Source organism: Hemitrygon akajei, chromosome 11 (genome assembly GCF_048418815.1).
Source record: "Hemitrygon akajei chromosome 11, sHemAka1.3, whole genome shotgun sequence".
Lineage (NCBI taxonomy): Eukaryota > Metazoa > Chordata > Chondrichthyes > Myliobatiformes > Dasyatidae > Hemitrygon > Hemitrygon akajei.
The window spans coordinates 170,959,765-170,982,028 of NC_133134.1; the positions used below are offsets into that span (position 1 = coordinate 170,959,765).

Sequence of the window (22,264 nt, forward strand, 5' to 3'; positions counted from 1 at the left end):
TGGGGACACAGGCCACCACCTCGATTCACAGTTAACTCCTGACTCTTGTGTCACCAAGTTATTACTGTCCCGGGGCACAGAGAGGGTGTGTGACACACTGGCACCCTGTTCAAGGCAGCTGTCACTGCCGGTCCACCCTCCCTCTCCCTCAGCACACAGTCTGATCCGAGAAGGAGTACACACTTCCTGGGCCTGAGCCATGACTGATCTGAGCCCCAGACCGGGGCAGCCCCATTCCACCAGGGTCAAGAGTGTAGGCAAACCAAAGCACTGCAGGTGCCAGAAACCTGCAATAAAGCAGAAGATATAGAATCGTGCGAGGTAGTGCAGATGCTGGAAATCTAGAGTAACACACACACACAATGCTGGAGGAACTCAGCAGGTCAGGCAGCGTCTATGGTGGGCAATAAACTGTCGAAGTTTCAGGTCGAGATCCTTCTTTGGGACTGGAAGGGAAGGGGGCAGAAGCCAGAGGCAGGTAACAGAGGGCCCTACCCAGCCTGACTGGTGGCATTATTGTCGAGATATGTCCGTGCCTGAGTAACCATGGAGAAGGAAGACACGGTGTCCACGGAGGTGTTCCGGGATTGTTTGGATATAAATATTATCCTTAATAGGGATGGGATTATTTTAAATTTGTTTGCTGGTACTGTAATTTGTAATAAACATATTTTTATAAAAAACCAGGGTAACATGTTGTGTGACCTGAGGAAGACACTGAGACACCAGTTTCACGTCTCTGCTTTTATTTATTGAGAAAACCAAGACCCCCACTAACACACTTTTCCTTTTAAAGAACTTCCATTGGACTTTAATAGTTAACATCCAGTCGTTGACCAGTGAGCTCTGACCGGCACATGCGCACACGTGCCCCTTGGCCACAGGGTAGACCTTGAGGGGGCTTGGTTTGGTGCTGACCTCCCTAGGACATCCCATTCACTTGCCCTGAGCCTTCTGGGCCTTCTGGGCAGACTTGGTGATCTTCCCGGTGGTGCTGGCTTTTTTCTCCACGTTTTTGATGACACCCACGGCCACGGTCTGACGCATGTCACGCACGGCGAATCGACCTGGAACCAGACAGTGGAGGGCCCATTAGAAGGAGGCAGTGACCAGAGAGAGGGATCTACTCTCAGCCACCCACCCACCATGGGTGAGGGACCTGAGCGCTTGTCAAACAAGGGACTTCTCAGGCCCCAGTCCACCTTCGGAAGGGAATATGGGATCCCAGGACGGTGAACGTTAGGTACCGAGACCCTTCATCAGGACTGGAAAGGAATGGGGCAAAAGAATAAGGAGTTAGAAGAGGGGGAGGGAAGGAGTACAAGCAGCTGGTATAGGTGAGACCAGGTGGTGGGGGGGAAGGGGAAGGTGGGATGGAGTAAGAAGCTGGGAGGTGATAGGTGGAAAAGGTAAAGGGCTGAAGAAGGAGGAATCTGATTGAAGAGAGTGAATCAAGGGAAAGAGGAGGAGTAGCAGAGGGAGGTGATGGACAGGTGAGGAGAACTGAAGGGGTGATGGGGACCAGAATGAGGAATGGGAAGTTTGGAGGCTATCCAAATGCAATGAGGAGTTGCTCCTCCAACCTGACTTTAGCCTCACATGGCATTCCGCCCCCCCCCCACTCCCACACTGTCCTTTCCAGTTCTGAGACAGTGACTGTTTGTTCCTCTCCATAGATGCTGCCTGAGCTCCCAAGCATTTTGTGGAACTTGCTGTGCACACCCCTGGTGCTTTGCAAAGGACTTCACTCTGTGCATTTTCTCCCCCCAACCCACCCCCAGCTGTGGTCTGGGGATGTGAGGAGGTCCTCACCAACTCTCGGGTACTCACCCAAGGGTGGGTACTTGGAGAAGCTCTCCACACACATGGGCTTCCCAGGAGTCATCTCCACAATGGCGGCATCACCGGACTTAAGGGTCTTGGGATTATCCTCAAGCTTCTTGCCAGAACGCCTGTCGATCTTCTCCTTCAGTTCAGCGAACTTGCAGGCGATGTGGGCGGTGTGGCAATCGATGACCGGGGAGTAGCCAGCACTGATCTGCCCTGGATGGTTCAGGATGATGACCTGTGGATGCAGGAGGACCCTCTCCCTGAGAGACAGTTCCACATACACACCACTCCCTATGAAAGGGAGCTTCCACTGATTTCCCATCAGATTTATTAGTGTTCATAGTGTATCTAGCTCCCGATCTCCACCAGTCCCCCTCACTGTCCCATCACACCTTGAGCTCCTCCCTCAGAGATTGCTCCACACCCACCCTGGGCATTTCCACTAATTACTGGTCACAGTTTTTCTAGCACATGATTTCCACGTTGGAATAGTTTCTCAACCACCCACCTAGGTGAGATTCCCATGTCAGGTGGCCATTGCCTGAGGAAGCTTCACCCTCATGTCTCATCCCCAGTGATCGAGGCATTTCACTCTCAAATGCCCCATCCCCAGTGACAGAGGCATTTCACCCTCGTATAACCATGTCCCGAGATAGAGGCACTTCACCCTCGTGACCCATCCCCAGTGATCGAGGCACTTCACCCTCATGTCCCATCCCCAGAGAAGCTATGGCCAGGGTCACACCCCACTAACTGGGTGGAACACAGTGAGACAGCGCCGATAGTCAACATCCCTGACTATATTAAGAGGTTATTTTGAAATTGTGTAAGACATTGGTGAGGCCTAATTTGGAGAATTGTGTGTAGTTCTGTCACCTACCTACAGGAAAGCTGTGAATAAATTTGAAAGTGTGCTGAGTAAGTTTACAAGGATGTTGCCGGGCCACGTGGCCTGAGTTATAGGGAAAAGCTGAATAGGTCAGGTCTTAATTCCCTAGAGTGTAGGAGATTCAGGGAAGATTTGATAGTCAGGCTAAATGCAAGCAGGCTTTTTTCTACTGAGGCTGGGTGACACTACGACTAAAGGTCATGGGTTCATATAGACAATAGGTGCAGGAGTAGGCCATTTGACCCTTCTAGCCAGCACCGCCATTCACTGTGATCATGGCTGATCATCCACAATCAGTACCCCGTTCCTGCCTTCTCCCCATATCCCTTGACTGCTATCTTTAAGAGCTCTATTTAACTCTTTCTTGAAAGCATCCAGAGAATTGGCCTCCACTGCCTTCTCAGGCAGAGCATTCCATAGATCCACAACTCTCTGGGTGAAAAAGTTTTTTCCTGAACTCTGTTCTAAATGGCCTACCCCTTATTCTTAAACTGTGGCCTCTGGTTCTGGACTCCCTCAACATCAGGAACATGTTTCCTGCCTCTAGTGTGTCCAATCCCTTAATAATCTTATGTTTCAATCAAATCCCCTCTCATCCTTCTAAATTCCAGTGTATACAAGCCAGATTGCTCCAATCTTTCAACATATGCCAGTCCCACCATACGTTGCACTCACTCAATAGCAAAAATGTCCATCCTCAAATTTGGAGACCAAAACTGAACACAATATTCCAGGTGTGGTCTCACCAGGACCCTGTACAACTGCAGAAGGACCTCTTTGCTCCTATACTCAACTCCCCTTGTTATGAAGGCCAACATGCCATTAACTTAGTTAAGGGTGAAAGGTGAAAAGTTTAAGAGAGGTGAGACTGTGGAACGAGCTACCAGTGGAAGTGATGGATTCAGGTTCAATTTCAACATTTAAGAAAAGTTTGGATAGGTACATGGATGGGAGGGGTATGGGGTCTATGGTCCGGGTGTGGGTCGATGGGACCAGGGAGAAGTTTGGAAAGGTACATGGATGGGAGGGGTATGGGGTCTATGGTCCGGGTGTGGGTTGATGGGACCAGGGAGAAGTTTGGATAGGTACATGGATGGGAGGAATATGGGGTCTATGGTCCGGGTGTGGGACGATGGGACCAGGGGGAAGTTTGGATAAGTACATGGATGGGAGGGGTATGGAGGCACGTGATCTGGGTGTGGGTCGATGGGACCAGGGAGAAGTTTGGATAGGTACATGGATGGGAGGGGTATGGGGTCTATGGTCCGGGTGTGGGTTGATGGGACCAGGGAGAAGTTTGGATAGGTACATGGATGGGAGGGGTATGGGGTCTATGGTCCGGGTGTGGGTCGATGGGACCAGGGAGAAGTTTGGATGTACCTGGATGGGAGGGGTATGGGGTCTATGGTCCGGGTGTGGGTCGATGGGACCAGGGAGAAGTTTGGTTAGGTACACGGATGGGAGGGGTATGGGGTCTATGGTCTGGGTGTGGGTCGATGGGACCAGGGAGAAGTTTGGATGGGAGGGGTATGGGATCTATGGTCTGGGTGTGGGTCGATGGGACCAGGGAGAAGTTTGGTTAGGTACACGGATGGGAGGGGTATGGGGTCTATGGTCTGGGTGTGGGTCGATGGGACCAGGGAGAAGTTTGGATAAGTACATGGATGGGAGGGATATGGGGTCTATGGTCCGGGTGTGGGTCGATGGGACCAGGGAGAAGTTTGGATAGGTACATGGATGGGAGGGGTATGGAGTCTATGGTCCGGGTGTGGGTTGATGGGACCAGGGAGAAGTTTGGATAGGTACATGGATGGGAGGGGTATGGGGTCTATGGTCCGGGTGTGGGTTGATGGGACCACGGAGAAGTTTGGATAGGTACATTGATGGGAGGGGTATGAAGGCACGTGATCTGGGTGTGGGTTGATGGGACCAAGGAGAAGTTTGGATAGGTACATGGATGGGAGGGGTATGGGGTCTATGGTCTGGGTGTGGGTCGATGGGACCAGGGAGAAGTTTGGATAGGTACATGGATGGGAGGGGTATGGAAGGACGTGGTCTGGGTGTGGGTTGATGGGACCAAGGAGAAGTTTGGATAGGTACATGGATGGGAGGGGTATGGAGGGACGTGGTCTGGGTGTGGGCCAGTGGGACTGGGCAGATTAACAATTCAGCATGGACTAGGTGACCCAAGAGCTTGTTCCTGTGCTGCTGTGCCCTATGACTACGAACATTCCTGGTGCCTCTGCTGCCTGTATTAGCCTGACCCCACATTGAATCCCAGCCCAAGACCAAGACCTTTCTTTCAGTCAGTGTCTGTGGGGAAAGAAATGGAGTCCACGTCTCTCCAAACATTCCCAGGTCCGTTGAGGGACCCTCGATTGGGAACAGAGATTTGTTGATGTATGGTGTCTGAGGTCAGTCTGCTGGAGTACTCTGCCGTTCTCAAACCATTACTGTTCCCAGATCTCATGCCCACATCCTCCTCATCCCATCACATATCACCCCGGGGGATGAGACATCCACTCCCTCCCTCAACTTCACCCTCAAATTCCTCGGTGGGGAACTCTCCTAATATCTGCATGAGATTCTGACCCCTGACCTTTAAGCCTGACCCCAGTTCCCTAGTGATGCTCCAAAATTAGTCACAAGAATCACTCCTCACACACCTCCCTCCCTGTCACCAAGCCCTCCATCTCTTCCCTTACTCTTTGCCAACACCCTACCCCACCCCACCTTCTCCCCTCACTTCCTCTCTTCCCATACTCCTCTCGCTCCCCTAAACCTTCCCTCATTCCCTATCCTCAACATTCCTCTCCCTCTGCCCACTCCCTGCCCCCCCATACCTGGGCGGTGAAGGTACAGGCCTCCATGGGCGGGTCGTTCTTGCTGTCCCCACACACGTTGCCACGGCGGACATCCTTGACAGAGACGTTCTTCACGTTGAAGCCGACATTGTCTCCAGGCAGGGCCTCAGACAAGGCCTCATGGTGCATCTCCACAGACTTCACCTCGGTGGTGATGTTGACCGGGGCGAAGGTCACCACCATCCCAGGCTTCAGCACTCCCGTCTCCACCCGGCCCACAGGCACTGTGCCGATCCCTGCAGGTGTGCATACACACATCAACTGAGGGTCGCAGGGTAACAGACGGATTGCAGATGCAAAGGTAAAGGGTCAAGTCAGAGGGGCAAGTGTAGCAGCGGCAAAGGTCATGGTACAAATTGCAAAAACAAGGGGTGAAGGAGTAAAGGTCATGGGGTCAGGTCATAGGGCAGACTGCAGGGCAAGGGTTGCGGTCAAACCCAGACAGGGGAGACTGTGACCCGTGTGGGGTCAAACCCAGACCGGGGAGACTGTGACCCGTGTGGGATCAAACCCAGACAGGGGAGTCTGTGACCGTGTGGGGTCAAACCCAGACAAGGGGAGACTGTGACTGTGTGGGGTCAAACCCAGACCGGGGAGACTGTGACCGTTGTGGTGGCAAACCCAGACAGGGGAGTCTGTGACTGTGTGGGATCAAACCCAGACAGGGGAGTCTGTGACCGTGTGGGATCAAACCCAGACAGGGGAGACTGTGACTGTGTGGGATCAAACCCAGAAGGGGAGTCTGTGACCGTGTGGGGTCAAACCCAGACAGGGGAGTCTGTGACCGTGTGGGATCAAACCCAGACAGGGGAGTCTGTGACCGTGTGGGGTCAAACCCAGACCGGGGAGACTGTGACCCGTGTGGGATCAAACCCAGACAGGGGAGTCTGTGACCGTGTGGGGTCAAACCCAGACAAGGGGAGACTGTGACTGTGTGGGGTCAAACCCAGACCGGGGAGACTGTGACCGTGTGGTGGCAAACCCAGACAGGGGAGTCTGTGACCGTGTGGGATCAAACCCAGACAGGGGAGTCTGTGACCGTGTGGGATCAAACCCAGACAGGGGAGACTGTGACTGTGTGGGATCAAACCCAGAAGGGGAGTCTGTGACCGTGTGGGGTCAAACCCAGACAGGGGAGTCTGTGACCGTGTGGGGTCAAACCCAGACAGGGGAGACTGTGACCGTGTGGGGTCAAACCCAGACAGGGGAGACTGTGACCGTGTGGGGTCAAACCCAGACCGGGGAGACTGTGACCGTGTGGGGTCAAACCCAGACAGGGGAGTCTGTGACCGTGTGGGGTCAAACCCAGACAGGGGAGACTGTGACCGTGTGGGATCAAACCCAGACAGGGGAGTCTGTGACCATGTGGGATCAAACCCAGACAAGGGGACCCTTGTAAGTGAGACCACTGGAGATATCCTGACGTATTGTAAACGGGTTATGTGAGAATGACTGAGACTGTTTTAACAACCCAGAAAAACTGAGCTTCTCTTTGCAGAGTCGGGTTGCCAGAGACAGACGAGATGTGAAATACTCCCAAATAAGGGACAATTGCTTTACTAACTTCAAAATATCATCAGTGGCTAGCTTGAAGTTTCAATTTAACTTTTAAAATTTCTATTGTGAATTTCAAATAAGGAATTCAAACATACAGATGGTTAATATCTGTTGCTGATCGGCCATTTCTGTATAAAAATAGCAGTTTCCATTCAGAGTTCAGAACAGTGTGGCTGACGGGCCATGCTGTTCTCAAGCACAAGTAAAATAAAGTTTGTTTGAGTTGAGAGTTTATATGTACTGTGTCAGTTATTTTAGTTAATTTACTATTGGCAGTGACACCCCCACCTGCTCCTCCCATCCCGGCAGAGTGACACTCATTGCCAAAACCCAAACACAAACTCCTACCCCAACCTATCCCCATTCCCCACCCCAGCCATACCCACCTCCGATCTTGTAGACATCCTGCAGGGGCAGCCGCAGGGGTTTGGAGATGGGCCGGGTAGGGGGCAAGATGGTGTCCAGTGCCTCCAGCAAGGTCACCCCATTGGCATTTCCCTCCTTACGCTCAACTTTCCAACCCTTGAACCACGGCATCTGTCAGAACAGGGCACAGGTCAGAGGTCAGCTCAGCACTTGACTGTGACGCCAGTTTTGAAGACACTTCTGTTCCCTCTAAGCTGCGCGGGTGCACGGCAGCGCAGTAACTGAAACGCTCCCGCACACACAGCCTTTGTTGCCACGCGGTTGTAAATTTTATTTTGCATAATGTTAATTCAAAGTGCCAAGCCGTTTTCAGACCGTGTAAAACTTTATGCTCAGAGCACTGGTTGTGTCACCCAGCTGTAAACTAACAGAAGGAACATAGCTCAAAAAGACAGCATCCATCAGTAAGGGTCCCCTCTGTCGGGGAGAAAGTACAGGAGCCTGAGGACACACACTCAATGTTTTAGAAGCAGCTTCTTCCCCTCCCCCGTCAGATTCTGAATGGACAATGAACCCATGTACTCTACCCCACTATTTCTTTTTGCTCCCTTTTCTACTCATCATCATTATGTGCTGCGTTGTAATACATGGGCGATCATGGTCTTTCAATGAAGTGGTTTGCCACTGCCTTCTTCAGGGCAGTATGACAGGTGACCCCAACCATGATCAATACCCTTCAGAGATTGTCTTCCTGGCGTCAACATAACCAGGACTTGTGATCTGCACCGGCTGCTCGTACGACCATCCACCACCTGCTCCCACAGCTTCACGTGACCCTGATCGGGGGCTGAGCAGGTGCTACACCTTGTCCAAGGGTGACCTGCAGGCTAGCGGAGGGAAGGAGTGCCTTACATCCCCGCCACCCACTTTTTGCACTACTGACCCAATTTGATTTTTAAATACATTTCTTATTGTAATTTACTGTTTATTATTGTGTACTGCACTTGCTGTTGCCACAGCACAACAACTTTCATTTCATATTCGGTGATATTAAACCTGATTTTGATTTGATCAGTCTCACTCCTCTGCACCTCCTCGTCACCATCTGAAAGTCTGCCAGCATTAGCTGTGTCATCAGCAGATTTGAGCTGTACCAGCCCGATAGGTGATTTTTATTTCAGTGATTCTATGTCTGTGCACTGGATAGTTGCTGCAAAAACAACAGATTTCACCTTGTAGGTTAGTGCTGATAAACCTGACTCTGCCGTGGTAATGTGGAGCTTCCTGATCAAGGGACCGTCACAATCGTGCTGAGTCTGGCATGCTGCCACTCCAATCACCAGCCAGGCTTCTAGAACATTCTCTCTCCCACATGACCAAGCACAGCCTGTCTGTTTATAGCACTGGGGAGGGGAAAGGGGTGTCACTGGTGTGTCGAGGGTCTCCTTGTTAGGACTGAGATTTCACATACACCTCCCTCACGACATACAGACAAAACACACCTCATCTCCGCGCGCGTGCACACACACACACGCACGCACACACACACACACACCTCTCACTCTCCTCCTCCCCCACCCCACTGTGTCACGCCGCACAGCAGCAGTCTCTGACAGTCTGAAGACAGAAATAACCCTTGGGATGGTGGGCCGGAATCCCAGAGGCCCGGTGACAGCAGATTCCTGAGTGGATAAAAATAACTCGTGCTGGAGCCGCCCCATGTAAGGATCGAGGCTGAACCTTCACCACAGCCTCGTGGATAAAAATACCCGAGTCAAACCGTCAGACAGCATGACAGTGCCTCTTCAGTGGGCCCAACCCATCCCTGCTGACTCAAAGGGCTTTGAACCAGCCCCACGTTGCTGTGTTTGACCATTGTTCCTCTCCTTTCCGATCCACGTACCCATCTGTACATCTTTTAAATGTTGTTTAGAACACCTTAACACACAGGAGCAGAAGTAGGTTCTGCCATTCCATCGTGGCTGATTTACTACCCCTCTGAACCCCATTCTCCTGTCTTCTCCCCGTAACCTTTGACACCCTGACTACTCAAGAATCTATCAACCTCTGCTGCAGATATACAGCCTCCACAGCCATTTGTGGCCACACATTCACTATCCTCTGACAAAGAAATCCCTCCTCACCTCTGTTCTGAGGTTCTACCCTCTCACCCTAGATTCCCCCACTATCGGAATCATCCTCTCCACATCCACTTTATCTAGGCCTTTCAATATTCAATAGGTTTCAATGTGCCTACCTCAACCACTTCCTCTGGCAACTCATTCCATCGACACACCGTCAGGGAGCACGCTCCTGGAAACAGGCCGTTCAGCCCTTCTCCTCCTGCTGCTCTCCCTCCATGTCCATCCCTGCTCCCTGTACTTCAACAGTCATGCTCCAGTGACTGTGGACTCCCTCTTCAGCTGCTTAATAGAATATTAATGTTGGGATTTCATGCTGCAACTTCCCAAAACACTGGCTGGACCACACTTGGTGTGTTGTGTACAACTCTGGTCGCCTCACTATGGGATGTGGTTCCACTGGGGAGGGGGCAGAGGAGATCCACTGGGATGTTGCCTGGATTGGAAGTGTTTGGTTAAGGGGAGAGATTAGATAGGTTGGGATTGTTGTACCTGGACGGAAAGAAGCAGAGAGGTGACCTGACAGAGGTACACAAAATTGGTAAAGGCATCGAGAAGGTAAACAGTTCGACTCTCTTCCCTATGGAAGAGGGAGCGTGGTTTAAAGTGAGAGGAAAATATTTTAAAAGAAGAAAGAGGAGTTACTTTAACAGAGTCCTTACAGAAGAGGCAACACTTCACCTGCAAATCTGTTGGGGTTGTCTATTGTATGTTGGTATGGCCTCCTCTGCCTTGGTGGGACCTGACGTAGATCGCAGGACTGCTTCATCAAGTACCCCATCCACCAAAAGCAGAATTTCCTGGTGGCCAACCATTTTAATCCCTAATCCCACTCACATTCGACATGTTGGTCCACGATGAGACCACTCTCAGGGTGGAGGACAACACCTCATATTCCATCTAAGGAGCCTCCAACCTGATGGTATTAACATTGATTTCTGCTTCCAGTTTCTTTCCATACCCCTTCCTCCTCCTGTTCCCCCATTCTGGCCTCTTACATCTTCTCCTCACCTGCCCATCACCTCTCCCTGCTGCCCCTCCTCCTATGGTCCACTCTCCTCCCCTATTAGATTCCTTCTTCTCCAGCCCTTTACCTCCAAGCTGTATGGGTCCTAATGCCCTTCACTTGGACAACATCAGTGGCGTGGAGAGGGGAGACTTGCAGCTTGGGCAACTGCCAGTCTTCCATTTTTAAAAAAACTTGCCCAGGCTTGCGCCCTGGAAACTTTCTGAGGCGCAAATCCATGGTCTATCGAGACTAACAGAGGCCTACACACCTCCACCTATCACCTTATAGCTAGTCCCCCTCCTCCTCCTCCTCCTCCCACCTTCTTACTCCAGCATCTTCCCCCTTCCTTTCTAGTCCTGATGAAAGGTCTTGGCTTGAAACATCGACTGCCTATTCCTCTCCGTAGATTCTGCCCGATCTGCTGAGTTCCTCCAGCACTTTGAGTACATTATTGAGTTATTTTAATTTACACTATTTACTTACTTTGTCATTTATGGTAATTTTATAATGGCAACAAATTTGACATCATTTGAGACAGTGATTCTAATTATGGCCTTTGGAAGTCAACATGCACATACATGCATGCACAGGCACACACGTGTACACGTACATGCACAGACAGATGCATGTACACACACATGCATGTGCCAGCCAACCATCTCACTCTGCCCCGGAGCTCAGTCAATTGTTGGGATGGTAGGGCAGTGACCTGGGTTCAGTTCCCTCCTCTGTCCCTGTCTGGGTGGGGTTTCCACATTTTCCCCTGGGGCTCTGCTCTCCTCCCACATCACACTGACACCTGGGTTACTTAACTGGCCGCTGTAAATTGCCCCTGGTGTGAAGGGGGCAGTTGTAGGGCAGGTGTGGGAGAGGACGTGTAGGGGGATGGGAGTGATGGGCTGTTGGGAATGCTGTACTGGGAGTTGACAAAGGCTGAGTGGTTCCAGTGTGGTGCTGATTTCAACACCCCAATTCACCGTCCCGCATGACCCAACCATCATTCCACCAATTCCTGTCACTAATTAGCCCCCATCATCACCCCTTCACACTGGGACCACAAGCTGACTGGACTCAGGGGGCAACCACCCATCTCCAGGAGACAGGGGCTGGGGTCTCCACCCCAGTGACCAGGAGGTGCTTCCGCCTCTCTCAGCTTCTGATCCCTGGGTCGCTGGGACCCCAGCCCGCTGGATCCTGGCCGTCTAGGTCAGCATAACCATTCAACCCACTCCCACACCATCGACACAACCTCTGCACTGTCTGGGTCAACAGAGCCGTGTCACTAACTGCTCAACCCTCGCACCGTCTGCCTCGTGTCCACCCTGACCTCGGCAGACTGTGGGGTGAATTTGGGAAGCTGCTCTCCAGGGACAGGCAGGACACCCTCTCGGGGACAGGTCACACTCCGCTGCCTGGTGACAGGTAGTTATACTCACGTTGGGCGAGGCCTCCAGCATGTTGTCGCCATGCCAACCGGAGACGGGGACAAAGGGGACGGTAGCTGGGTTGTAACCGATCTTCTTGATGTAGGCGCTGACTTCCTTCACGATCTCGTCGTAGCGCTTCTCGCTGTAGGGGGGCTCGGTGGAGTCCATCTTGTTGATGCCCACAATAAGCTGCTTCACGCCCAGTGTGTAGGCCAGGAGAGCGTGCTCCCTTGTCTGCCCGTTCTTCGAGATGCCCGCCTCAAACTCACCCACGCCGGCTGCCACGATCAGCACTGCACAGTCCGCCTGTGAGGAGGGAGAAGGCATTCAACAGTGGGAAGCACAGTCTCTGATTTCCACGCATTTCAACTCCTTGCCCTAACCCCTCACTCCAATCTCCACATCCCCCACTTCTCCTCACTAACCTATGATCTCCGACGTCCACCCTTTCACCCCTCCCCGACTTCCACAACCCATATTCCTTTAACTTTCCATCAATTTCTAACCTTCACCTCATGACTCCACACCCTCAAACTCTCCCCTCTCCCCGACACCCTCTGACCTCTATGTGCTGACCCTACACCCGACACACTGACTCAACAATCCAACACCCTCTGATCCTCTCTGCCTTCACAGTCCAAACCCCACACCATAACCTCAAATGACCCCCAACCTCTAACCCCACAACCTGACCCCTCCGCCCTATGCTTGTCCACCTCCCTCACTTCCCTTTCGTGTGATCTATGCTTTTCACCCCCTGCCTCTGGAAGCAATTCCAGAGTTTCTGAATGACCGAGTTAGATGTCTCCGCAGGGTGGGGGTCTCTGGGCCTCTCAATCAGAATCAGGAGTCAGAGTGGCTCGTGAATCATTGGGATTCTCTAACCAGGGATGTGTTGCGGAGACTGGGAGAGGTTGGGTATTCAGGGAATCGAGGGACGGAGCAGAGGTGGGAGATCCACACTGATCCACAACTCACAGTCCATATTTCTCACAGTCTCCTCCCTCTGCAGGAGTCCCATTACCATCCCAGAACTTCACTTCAGTACCAACTCGTTCTGTCCAAACATGGATTAACACACCGAGGGACGTCTGCATCCTCCAGAACTGTGTCAACATTGAGAATAACACTCACATTAACTGCGGAGGAGCATCTATGGAGAGGGGTCTACAGTCTGAGTTTTGGGCCAAGACCCTTCATAAGGTCCTGAGCCTGAAATGTTGACAGTTTACTTCCCTCCACAGCCTGACCTACTGAGTTCCTCCAGCACTGTGTGCCTGTTGCTCTGGATTTCCAGCATCTGTAGAACTGCTTGTGTAAGACAGATATTGGCCAGGCTGGGTCAACACAGCAGGAAGGGAGCTGTCGCCAGACTGGGTTCAAGAACAATCTCACACTTCACCAGCTTTGGACGTTCACTGCCAGATTTTGAAGCTAGGAGTGGAAGGTCCAGGGTCAGTCACTTGGTCAATTGTGGGGAACGAAGCTCACTAACAACAGGACATCCCTGAGTCAGGAGGTGGGAAGGGTCTGCTGAAGTTCCACAGGAGGACACGGTCTCGTTCCATCACTGCACTGATGTATGTGTGTGTAACCCACAGAGAGGCCCCAGCCCTCAGCTCTCCACCACTTCCTGCCCCATCACCGAGCCCTCAGCTCTCCACCATCTCTGTTCCCCACCACTTCCTGCCCCATCACCGAGCCCTCAGCTCTCCACCATCTCTGTTCCCCACCACTTCCTGCCCCATCACCGAGCCCTCAGCTCTCCACCATCTCTGTTCCCCTCCACTTCCTGCCCCATCACCGAGCCCTCAGCTCTCCACCATCTCTGTTCCCCACCACTTCCTGCCCCATCACCGAGCCCTCAGCTCTCCACCATCTCTGTCCTCACCACTTCCTGCCCCATCACCGAGCCCTCAGCTCTCCACCATCTCTGTTCCCCACCACTTCCTGCCCCATCACCGAGCCCTCAGCTCTCCACCATCTCTGTTCCCCTCCACTTCCTGCCCCATCACCGAGCCCTCAGCTCTCCACCATCTCTGTTCCCCTCCACTTCCTGCCCCATCACCGAGCCCTCAGCTCTCCACCATCTCTGTTCCCCTCCACTTCCTGCCCCCACCACTTCCTGCCCCATTCACCAGCAACCGAGCCCTCAAGTTCCCACACTCAACCCCCTCCTATGGCAGGTTCTACAGAATTTACAGAAAACTCTGCTTTAGAACAGAGAGCATTGCAGCACAGTGCAATACAGTGCCTATGGCCCATGGGGTTATACTACCCTCAACAAGATCAATCTAACACATCCCTCCCTCCAGTTTTCTATCTGAGAGTCTCTTAAAAATCCCTAATGTGTCTGCCTCTGCCACCACCCTTGGCAGGGCATTCCACACACTCACCACTCTGTAAAAAAACCCTCTGATACCCACCTATATTTTCTTACAATCAAAGTATGTCTTTGTATTATTCCCCCCCACCCCCAACCAGGCTGTCCACACGATCTATGCCTCTTATCATCTTGTACGCCTCTATCAAGTCACCTCTCATCCTCCTTCGCTCCAGAGACAAAAGCCCTGACCCATTCAACCTTTCCTCATAAGACACACTCTCTAATCCATGGTAAATCTCCTCCGCATCCTCTCTAAAGCTTTCACGTCCTTCCTTAATGAGGCAACCAGAACTGAACACAAAATTCCAAGATTGGTCTAACCAGGGCTTTAGAGCTGCAACCTTGTGGCTCTTGAACTCAGTCCCCTGACTAATGTCCTCAGTCCCCTTCTTAACCACCCTAGCAACCTGTGTGGAAACTTTGAGGGTTCTCTGGACATGGAGCCCAAAATCCCTCTGTTGCTCCACACTGTTGAACGGATCAGAAAGGCATTTGATCAGCAACAATGCAGAATAAAAGGATTGAACTGTCAACTCTACACACCAGTTTACCCACTAAATGAAACACATCAGCTTCATTGCTCATTTCTGGGGGCAGAGACAGACAGCACGACATAGATTCTTGGCAAAGATTCATCATCTCCCTGATTAATCAATCCTCAAGTACATTATATGTACCAACCCATGGAATTCCCTCCCTCAGCCCCTCGCATCCAATCCCCTCCTTTGGCAGGCTTTGTTGGATCTCATTCCCTCAAAATGGCCTGGGAGTTGTTTGGGAGGGAGTAGGAGAGGTTAGATCATGAAGTAGCTCATCAGGAAATTCCACTGACCTGTGAGGTCCCAGTGATCATGTTCTTGATGAAATCCCTGTGTCCTGGAGCATCGATTATAGTGATGTAGTACTTTGGTGTTTCAAACTTCCACAGAGAGATGTCGATGGTGATCCCTCTCTCTCGCTCTGCCTTCAGTTTGTCCAGGACCCAGGCGTACTTGAAGGAACCTTTACCCATCTGAAAGGAGCAGAGAGCAATCGTTCACATTATGATCACTTGTCCCCAGGTGAGCCTCAGTTCTGACCTCCTCCATCTCTGCAGACGCTGCCTGACCTGCTGGGTCCCGTATTAACCACGGATGGCCAGCCAGACCGATAGTCCAGGGGCCGGCACAGGTTTTGTATTTTCCATTGCCTTGGTGAAACTGTCAGTATAGTCAGAAACCCTACCCATCCCAGAAATTCTCTCTTCTCCCCTCTCACAACGGACAGTGTACATACCAGCAGGCTCAAGGACAGCTGCTACCCCACTGTTATCCAACTCCTGAACAGACCTTTTCTATGATAAGAAGGACTCTTAGCTTCACTATCTACCTCGTTATGATCTTGCACTTTGTTTATCTGCTCTGCGTCTTGTCTGTAGCTGAGCCACCTTCTCAGTCGCTGTTACACTGTGATTGTTTTACCTCAGTGCACTGTGTGATGATTTGATCTGCATGAACAGTGTGTAAGACTCTGTATTTCCAGTGACATGAATAAACCAATACAAATACCAGTACCAGAATATACTCTGTCAATCCTCTGGACCCTCTTTTCCAAGTTGTTTGGATCAGTCTGTGAAAATTAAGGTCCTGGTAATTAATGCCACACCTTCAATAGCTCAGGTAGCAGATTCCTTTACAGACCGGCGGTCTCCGATTCTCACCATTGTCTAAGGAGTTTGAACGTTCTGCCCATCACCACGTGGGTTTCCTCTGGGAGCTCTGGTTTCCTCCCACATTCAGAGACTAGGGTTAGTAAGTTGTGGGTTTGCTACATTGGTGACACTTGTGGGCTGCCCCCAGCACATCCTCATTGATGCAAATGGTGCATTTCACTGCATCCATCTGACAATTAAAGCTAATCCTTATCGTTCAGCACTCTCTCTGCGTGGCCCAGGAGAATGTCAGCTCTCAAAGAGAGTTGGAGGCCATCCCTCAGAGAGCCAGACTAAACCCTCCTCAGTGCAGGGAGAGAGTGCTGAGGGTTTCCAGACACAACAGAACTGATCATTCTGAGTTGATACCACCACATCCAAACAGAATGACTTCCCAGCAGCCATCACCCTCAGAGCCAACAGTGGGCAGGCGCAGGGGCATAAATTCACCCGAACAGAACATTGAAGAATTTTGCTAGCTCTCCTGATAAACCATAGGTTCAACAGAGAGGTGAGCCCAGGAAAGGGCCACCATTCAAACCAAGGACAGCAGCAACCTGCATTCATATGACTCCTTCTTAATGTGATAAACTACCTCGGGAGATTTCTCAGAATCAAGCTTGGCTCTGAGCCAGTGGGAGTGAAACGAGGGCAAGCGGCCAAGGCCTGAGGAGATTAAATGAGGAGGGAGCAATGGCAGCAGGCGGCTGGAAACTGAGGTGTGGTTGGTTGGCACATCACAGGGAGGTTTGGGGGGGCAGGGGTTGAAAAGAAGGCTGAGAGTTTTAAAGTTGCCACGATGTGAGAGGGCATGGGTCATGGGTCATGGGTGAGTGGCAGGGGGCAGACCAGCCAGCACTTGGAGGCTGGAAGGCAAAGAGAAGGTGTTTGGGGGGTGGGGGGGGAGGTGAAGGGGAGAGAGTCAAATTACCGCCAGTGGCTAATTCCAAACCATGGCCCCCACCAGCTGTCCATCACTACCGTAATCAATGCCAAGTTTGTCAGTGGCTCCTCAGCGGTGGGGGACGTCCTCCCTAAGAGGCACTGACCACCATGCCCACCAGAACAGCTTCTGTCCCGTTACAGTGTTCCCTGGCATGGTAATGCCACTCACTTAGGTTCATGATCCTAGAGTCTGACCCACCATTCCCAGGATCCCAGCAATCCCAGAGTCTGACCCACCATTCCCAGAGTCTGACCCACCACTCCCAGGATCCCAGTAATCCCAGAGTCTGACCTACCACTCCCAGAGTCTGACCCAGCATTCCCAGGATCCCAGTAATCCCAGAGACTGACCCACCATTCCCAAAGCCTGACCCAGCATTCCCAGGATCCCAACATTCCCAGAGTCTGACCCACCATTCCCAGGATCCCAGCGGCTGACCCATTCCCAGGATCCCAGCAATCCCAGAGACTGACCCACCATTCCCAGAGTCTGGCCTACCATTCCCACGATCCCAGCAACCCCAGAGTCTGACCCACCACTCCCAGGATCCCACCATTCTCAGAGACTGACCCACCATTCCCAGGATCCCACCATTCCCAAAGACTGACCCACCATTCCCAGAGTCTGACCTACCATTCCCAGGATCCCAGCAATCCCAGAGTCTGACCCACCACTCCCAGGATCCCACCATTCCCAGAGTCTGACCCACCACTCCCAGGATCCCACCATTCCCAGAGTCTGACCCACCATTCCCAAAGTCTGACCTACCATTCCCAGGATCCCAGCAATCCCAGAGTCTGACCCACCATTCCCAAAGTCTGACCTACCATTCCCAGGATGCCAGCAATCCCAGAGTCTGACCCACCATTCCCAGAGTCTGACCCACCACTCCCAGGATCCCACCATTCCCAGAGTCTGACCCACCACTCCCAGGATCCCACCATTCCCAAAGTCTGACCTACCATTCCCAGGATCCCAGCAATCCCAGAGACTGACCCACCATTCCCAGAGTCTGACGCACCATTCCCAAAGTCTGACCTACCATTCCCAGGATCCCAGCAATCCCAGAGTCTGACCCACCATTCCCAGAGTCTGACCCACCACTCCCAGGATCCCACCATTCCCAGAGTCTGACCCACCACTCCCAGGATCCCACCATTCCCAGAGTCTGACCCACCATTCCCAAAGTCTGACCTACCAATCCCAGGATCCCAGCAATCCCAGAGTCTGACCCACCATTCCCACGATCCCACCATTCCCAAAGTCTGACCTACCATTCCCAGGATCCCAGCAATCCCAGAGTCTGACCCACCATTCCCAGGATCCCACCATTCCCAAAGTCTGACCTACCATTCCCAGGATCCCAGCAATCCCAGAGTCTGACCCACCATCCCACCATTCCCAAAGTCTGACCTACCATTCCCAGGATCCCAGCAATCCCAGAGACTGACCCACCATTCCCAGAGTCTGACGCTCCATTCCCAAAGTCTGACCTACCATTCCCAGGATCCCAGCAATCCCAGAGTCTGACCCACCATTCCCAGAGTCTGACCCACCACTCCCAGGATCCCACCATTCCCAGAGTCTGACCCACCACTCCCAGGATCCCACCATTCCCAGAGTCTGACCCACCATTCCCAAAGTCTGACCTACCATTCCCAGGATCCCAGCAATCCCAGAGTCTGACCCACCATTCCCAGAGTCTGACCCACCACTCCCAGGATCCCACCATTCCCAGAGTCTGACCCACCATTCCCAAAGTCTGACCTACCATTCCCAGGATCCCAGCAATCCCAGAGACTGACCCACCATTCCCAGAGTCTGACCTACCATTCCCAGGATCCCAGCAATCCCAGAGTCTGACCCACCATTCCCAGGATCCCACCATTCCCAAAGTCTGACCTACCATTCCCAGGATCCCAGCAATCCCAGAGTCTGACCCACCATCCCACCATTCCCAAAGTCTGACCTACCATTCCCAGGATCCCAGCAATCCCAGAGTCTGACCCACCATTCCCAGGATCCCACCATTCCCAGAGTCTGACCCACCATTCCCAAAGTCTGACCTACCATTCCCAGGATCCCAGCAATCCCAGAGTCTGACCCACCATTCCCAGAGTCTGACCCACCATTCCCAGGATCCCAGCAATCCCAGAGACTGACCCACCATTCCCAGAGTCTGACCTACCATTCCCAGGATCCCAGCAATCCCAGAGTCTGACCCACCATTCCCAGGATCCCACCATTCCCAAAGTCTGACCTACCATTCCCAGGATCCCAGCAATCCCAGAGTCTGACCCACCATTCCCAGGATCCCACCATTCCCAAAGTCTGACCTACCATTCCCAGGATCCCAGCAATCCCAGAGTCTGACCCACCATTCCCAGGATCCCACCATTCCCAGAGTCTGACCCACCATTCCCAAAGTCTGACCTACCATTCCCAGGATCCCAGCAATCCCAGAGTCTGACCCACCATTCCCAGGATCCCACCATTCCCAAAGTCTGACCTACCATTCCCAGGATACCAGCAATCCCAGAGTCTGACCCACCATCCCACCATTCCCAAAGTCTGACCTACCATTCCCAGGATCCCAGCAATCCCAGAGTCTGACCCACCATTCCCAGGATCCCACCATTCCCAGAGTCTGACCCACCATTCCCAGAGTCTGACCCACCATTCCCAGGATCCCAGCAATCCCAGAGACTGACCCACCATTCCCAGAGTCTGACCTACCATTCCCAGGATCCCAGCAATCCCAGAGTCTGACCCACCATTCCCAGGATCCCACCATTCCCAAAGTCTGACCTACCATTCCCAGGATCCCAGCAATCCCAGAGTCTGACCCACCATTCCCACGATCCCACCATTCCCAAAGTCTGACCTACCATTCCCAGGATCCCAGCAATCCCAGAGACTGACCCACCATTCCCAGAGTCTGACGCACCATTCCCAGAGTCTGACCCACCATTCCCAGGATCCCAGCAATCCTAGAGACTGACCCACCATTCCCAGAGTCTGACCCACCATTCCCAGGATCCCAGCAATCCCAGAGTCTGACTCACCACTCCCAGGATCCCACCATTCCCAGAGTCTGACCCACCATTCCCAGAGTCTGACCTACCATTCCCAGGATCCCAGCAATCCCAGAGTCTGACCCACCATTCCCAGGATCCCACCATTCCCAGAGACTGACCCACCATTCCCAGAGTCTGACTCACCACTCCCAGGATCCCACCATTCCCAGAGTCTGACCCACCATTCCCAGAGTCTGACCTACCATTCCCAGGATCCCAGCAATCCCAGAGTCTGACCCACCATTCCCAGGATCCCAGCAATCCCAGAGTCTGACCCACCATTCCCAGGATCCCACCATTCCCAGAGACTGACCCACCATTCCCAGAGTCTGACCTACCATTCCCAGGATCCCAGCAATCCCAGAGTCTGACCCACCATTCCCAGGATCCCACCATTCCCAAAGTCTGACCTACCATTCCCAGGATCCCAGCAATCCCAGAGTCTGACCCACCATTCCCAGAGTCTGACCCACCATTCCCAGGATCCCATCAATCTCAAAGTCAATCCATCATTTCCAGGATCCCAATAATACCAGAGTTGATCCATTAATCCGAGGATCCCAGCAATCCTGGAGATCATTCCTGGAAATCCTGGGGTGTTGGCTATCCACGTTATTCCAGAAGCCCACACCTCCTGCTGATGGGAAATGATCCAGGTCCGCTGCTGTGTGTAACCCCCTTCAGGGCTTTACCTAGTCTCACAGGTATACCGAGCAGCCAATGTTCTGCTGGGATCCTGTGAGAATTGTTATTAATGCGATGAGACGCTGCTGGGACCATGGTATTCTGCTAGGATGCTACTGGGATTAACGATACTGTGTTGGGACCCTGCTGGGATTGGAGTTACCGTGCTGGGACTAGGTTGTTGTGCTGGGATTGACGTCACTCTGCTGGAACCCGCCCAGAGCTCTCCATTACCTCTGCCGCCTCCTTCTCGAACTTCTCGATGGTTCGCTTGTCGATGCCGCCGCATTTGTAGATGAGGTGGCCGGTGGTGGTGGACTTGCCGGAGTCGACGTGGCCGATCACCACGATGTTGATGTGGATCTTCTCCTTGCCCATGGTGGGAGGCTGCGGGCAGAAGCGGGGTAGCGCCCGGTCAAGGGGTCACCCCGAAACATTAACGCTTTCAAAAACAACCCGCCGCAACACCCCACCAGAAGCACCACAGACTCGTATCTTCCCGAAATATCTCCGCCCGCTCCCCTCCCCCTCTCTCTCTCTCCACCTGTCGCTGTCACTATCCGTCCATCCCGTTCTCCATTAGCCTCACCATCCACTACCCCATCCCCGCTCCCTCCCCATCATCTCCCCCTCTCATCCCGGTCTCCCTCCCTCCTTCTCCCTCTCATCCCCTCCCCTCCCCTCCCCTCTCCCTCCTCCTCCTCCTCTCCTTCCCCGTTACTACCCTGCTCTCCCTCCCTCCCTCTCTCCCCTTAAGCCTCCTCCACCTCTCTCCTCCCTCACCCTCCTCTGCTTCCCCCTCTCACCCGTTCCTGCATCCCTCATTCCCTCCCTCTTCCTCGCTGCGCCCCCCGACCGGGGCCGCAAACAGCCGCTCACCTGGCGCTGGTGCCGGGGAGCCGGCGCTGCCTCTCGCCGCTTTTTATCGCAGGGGTGGGGGGCGGTGTCGGAGCGCCGGCCGGGAGCTGCGCAAAAGCGGCCCGCCCACCGCCTCTACAGCAATGCGGTAAAGCGGCTTGCGAGAGGGGCGGACTGCGGAGAGAGGGGGAGGGAGGGAGGCGGTGGGACGAGGATGAGGGTGAAGGCGGAGAGGGGAATGGGGAGAGTGGGAGTGAAAAGACAGAGGGGAAGGGGTAATGGGGAGAGGAGAATGGGAATAAGAAGTGGGGGATCCGGGAGAGGAGAAGAGGAGGGAGAATGGGAGAAGGGAACTGGGAGAGGGTGTGAAGGGAAGAGAGGAATGGGGTAAAGGGGAGAGGGGAACCAGGGAGATGGGAATGGGAGATCAAGGGGTGAAGTGGGAGAATGGGGAGTGGGGGAACAGGGAGAGTGAGGGGAGAGGGGGATGGGAAGAGAGAGTAGGAGGGAGGGTGATCAGAAGAGGGTGAAGTTGGGGAG

At 53.0% G+C, this 22,264-nt stretch overlaps 1 protein-coding gene across 2 annotated transcripts; it reads right to left on the reverse strand.

Annotated features, from left to right (window-relative positions):
- Positions 1-729: 729 nt before the first annotated feature.
- LOC140736283 (elongation factor 1-alpha 2) lies at positions 730-21,897 on the reverse strand. 2 transcript variants are annotated; one of them, XM_073062245.1, is made up of 8 exons: positions 21,746-21,897; positions 21,101-21,253; positions 15,302-15,481; positions 12,093-12,389; positions 7,527-7,677; positions 5,563-5,819; positions 1,831-2,065; positions 730-1,067 (listed from the first exon to the last, which is right to left on the reverse strand). In XM_073062245.1, exons 2-8 carry the CDS (start codon positions 21,242-21,244, stop codon positions 937-939), a joined length of 1,395 nt encoding a protein of 464 aa, XP_072918346.1. In that variant the 5' UTR covers positions 21,245-21,253; positions 21,746-21,897; the 3' UTR covers positions 730-936. The 2 variants fall into 2 exon arrangements, with proteins under 2 accessions (XP_072918346.1, XP_072918344.1); XM_073062243.1 differs by having other exon boundaries at positions 21,673-21,793.
- Positions 21,898-22,264: the final 367 nt, after the last annotated feature.

Excerpts from the sequence above, each read along its gene's own strand:
- LOC140736283 (XM_073062243.1), bottom strand. Across the intron at positions 15,482-21,100 it reads TCGAGAAGGAGGCGGCAGAG|ATGGGTAAAGGTTCCTTCAA; the intron begins GTAATGGAGAGC and ends TGCTCCTTTCAG. Across the intron at positions 7,678-12,092 it reads TGCTGGAGGCCTCGCCCAAC|ATGCCGTGGTTCAAGGGTTG; the intron begins GTGAGTATAACT and ends CTGTTCTGACAG.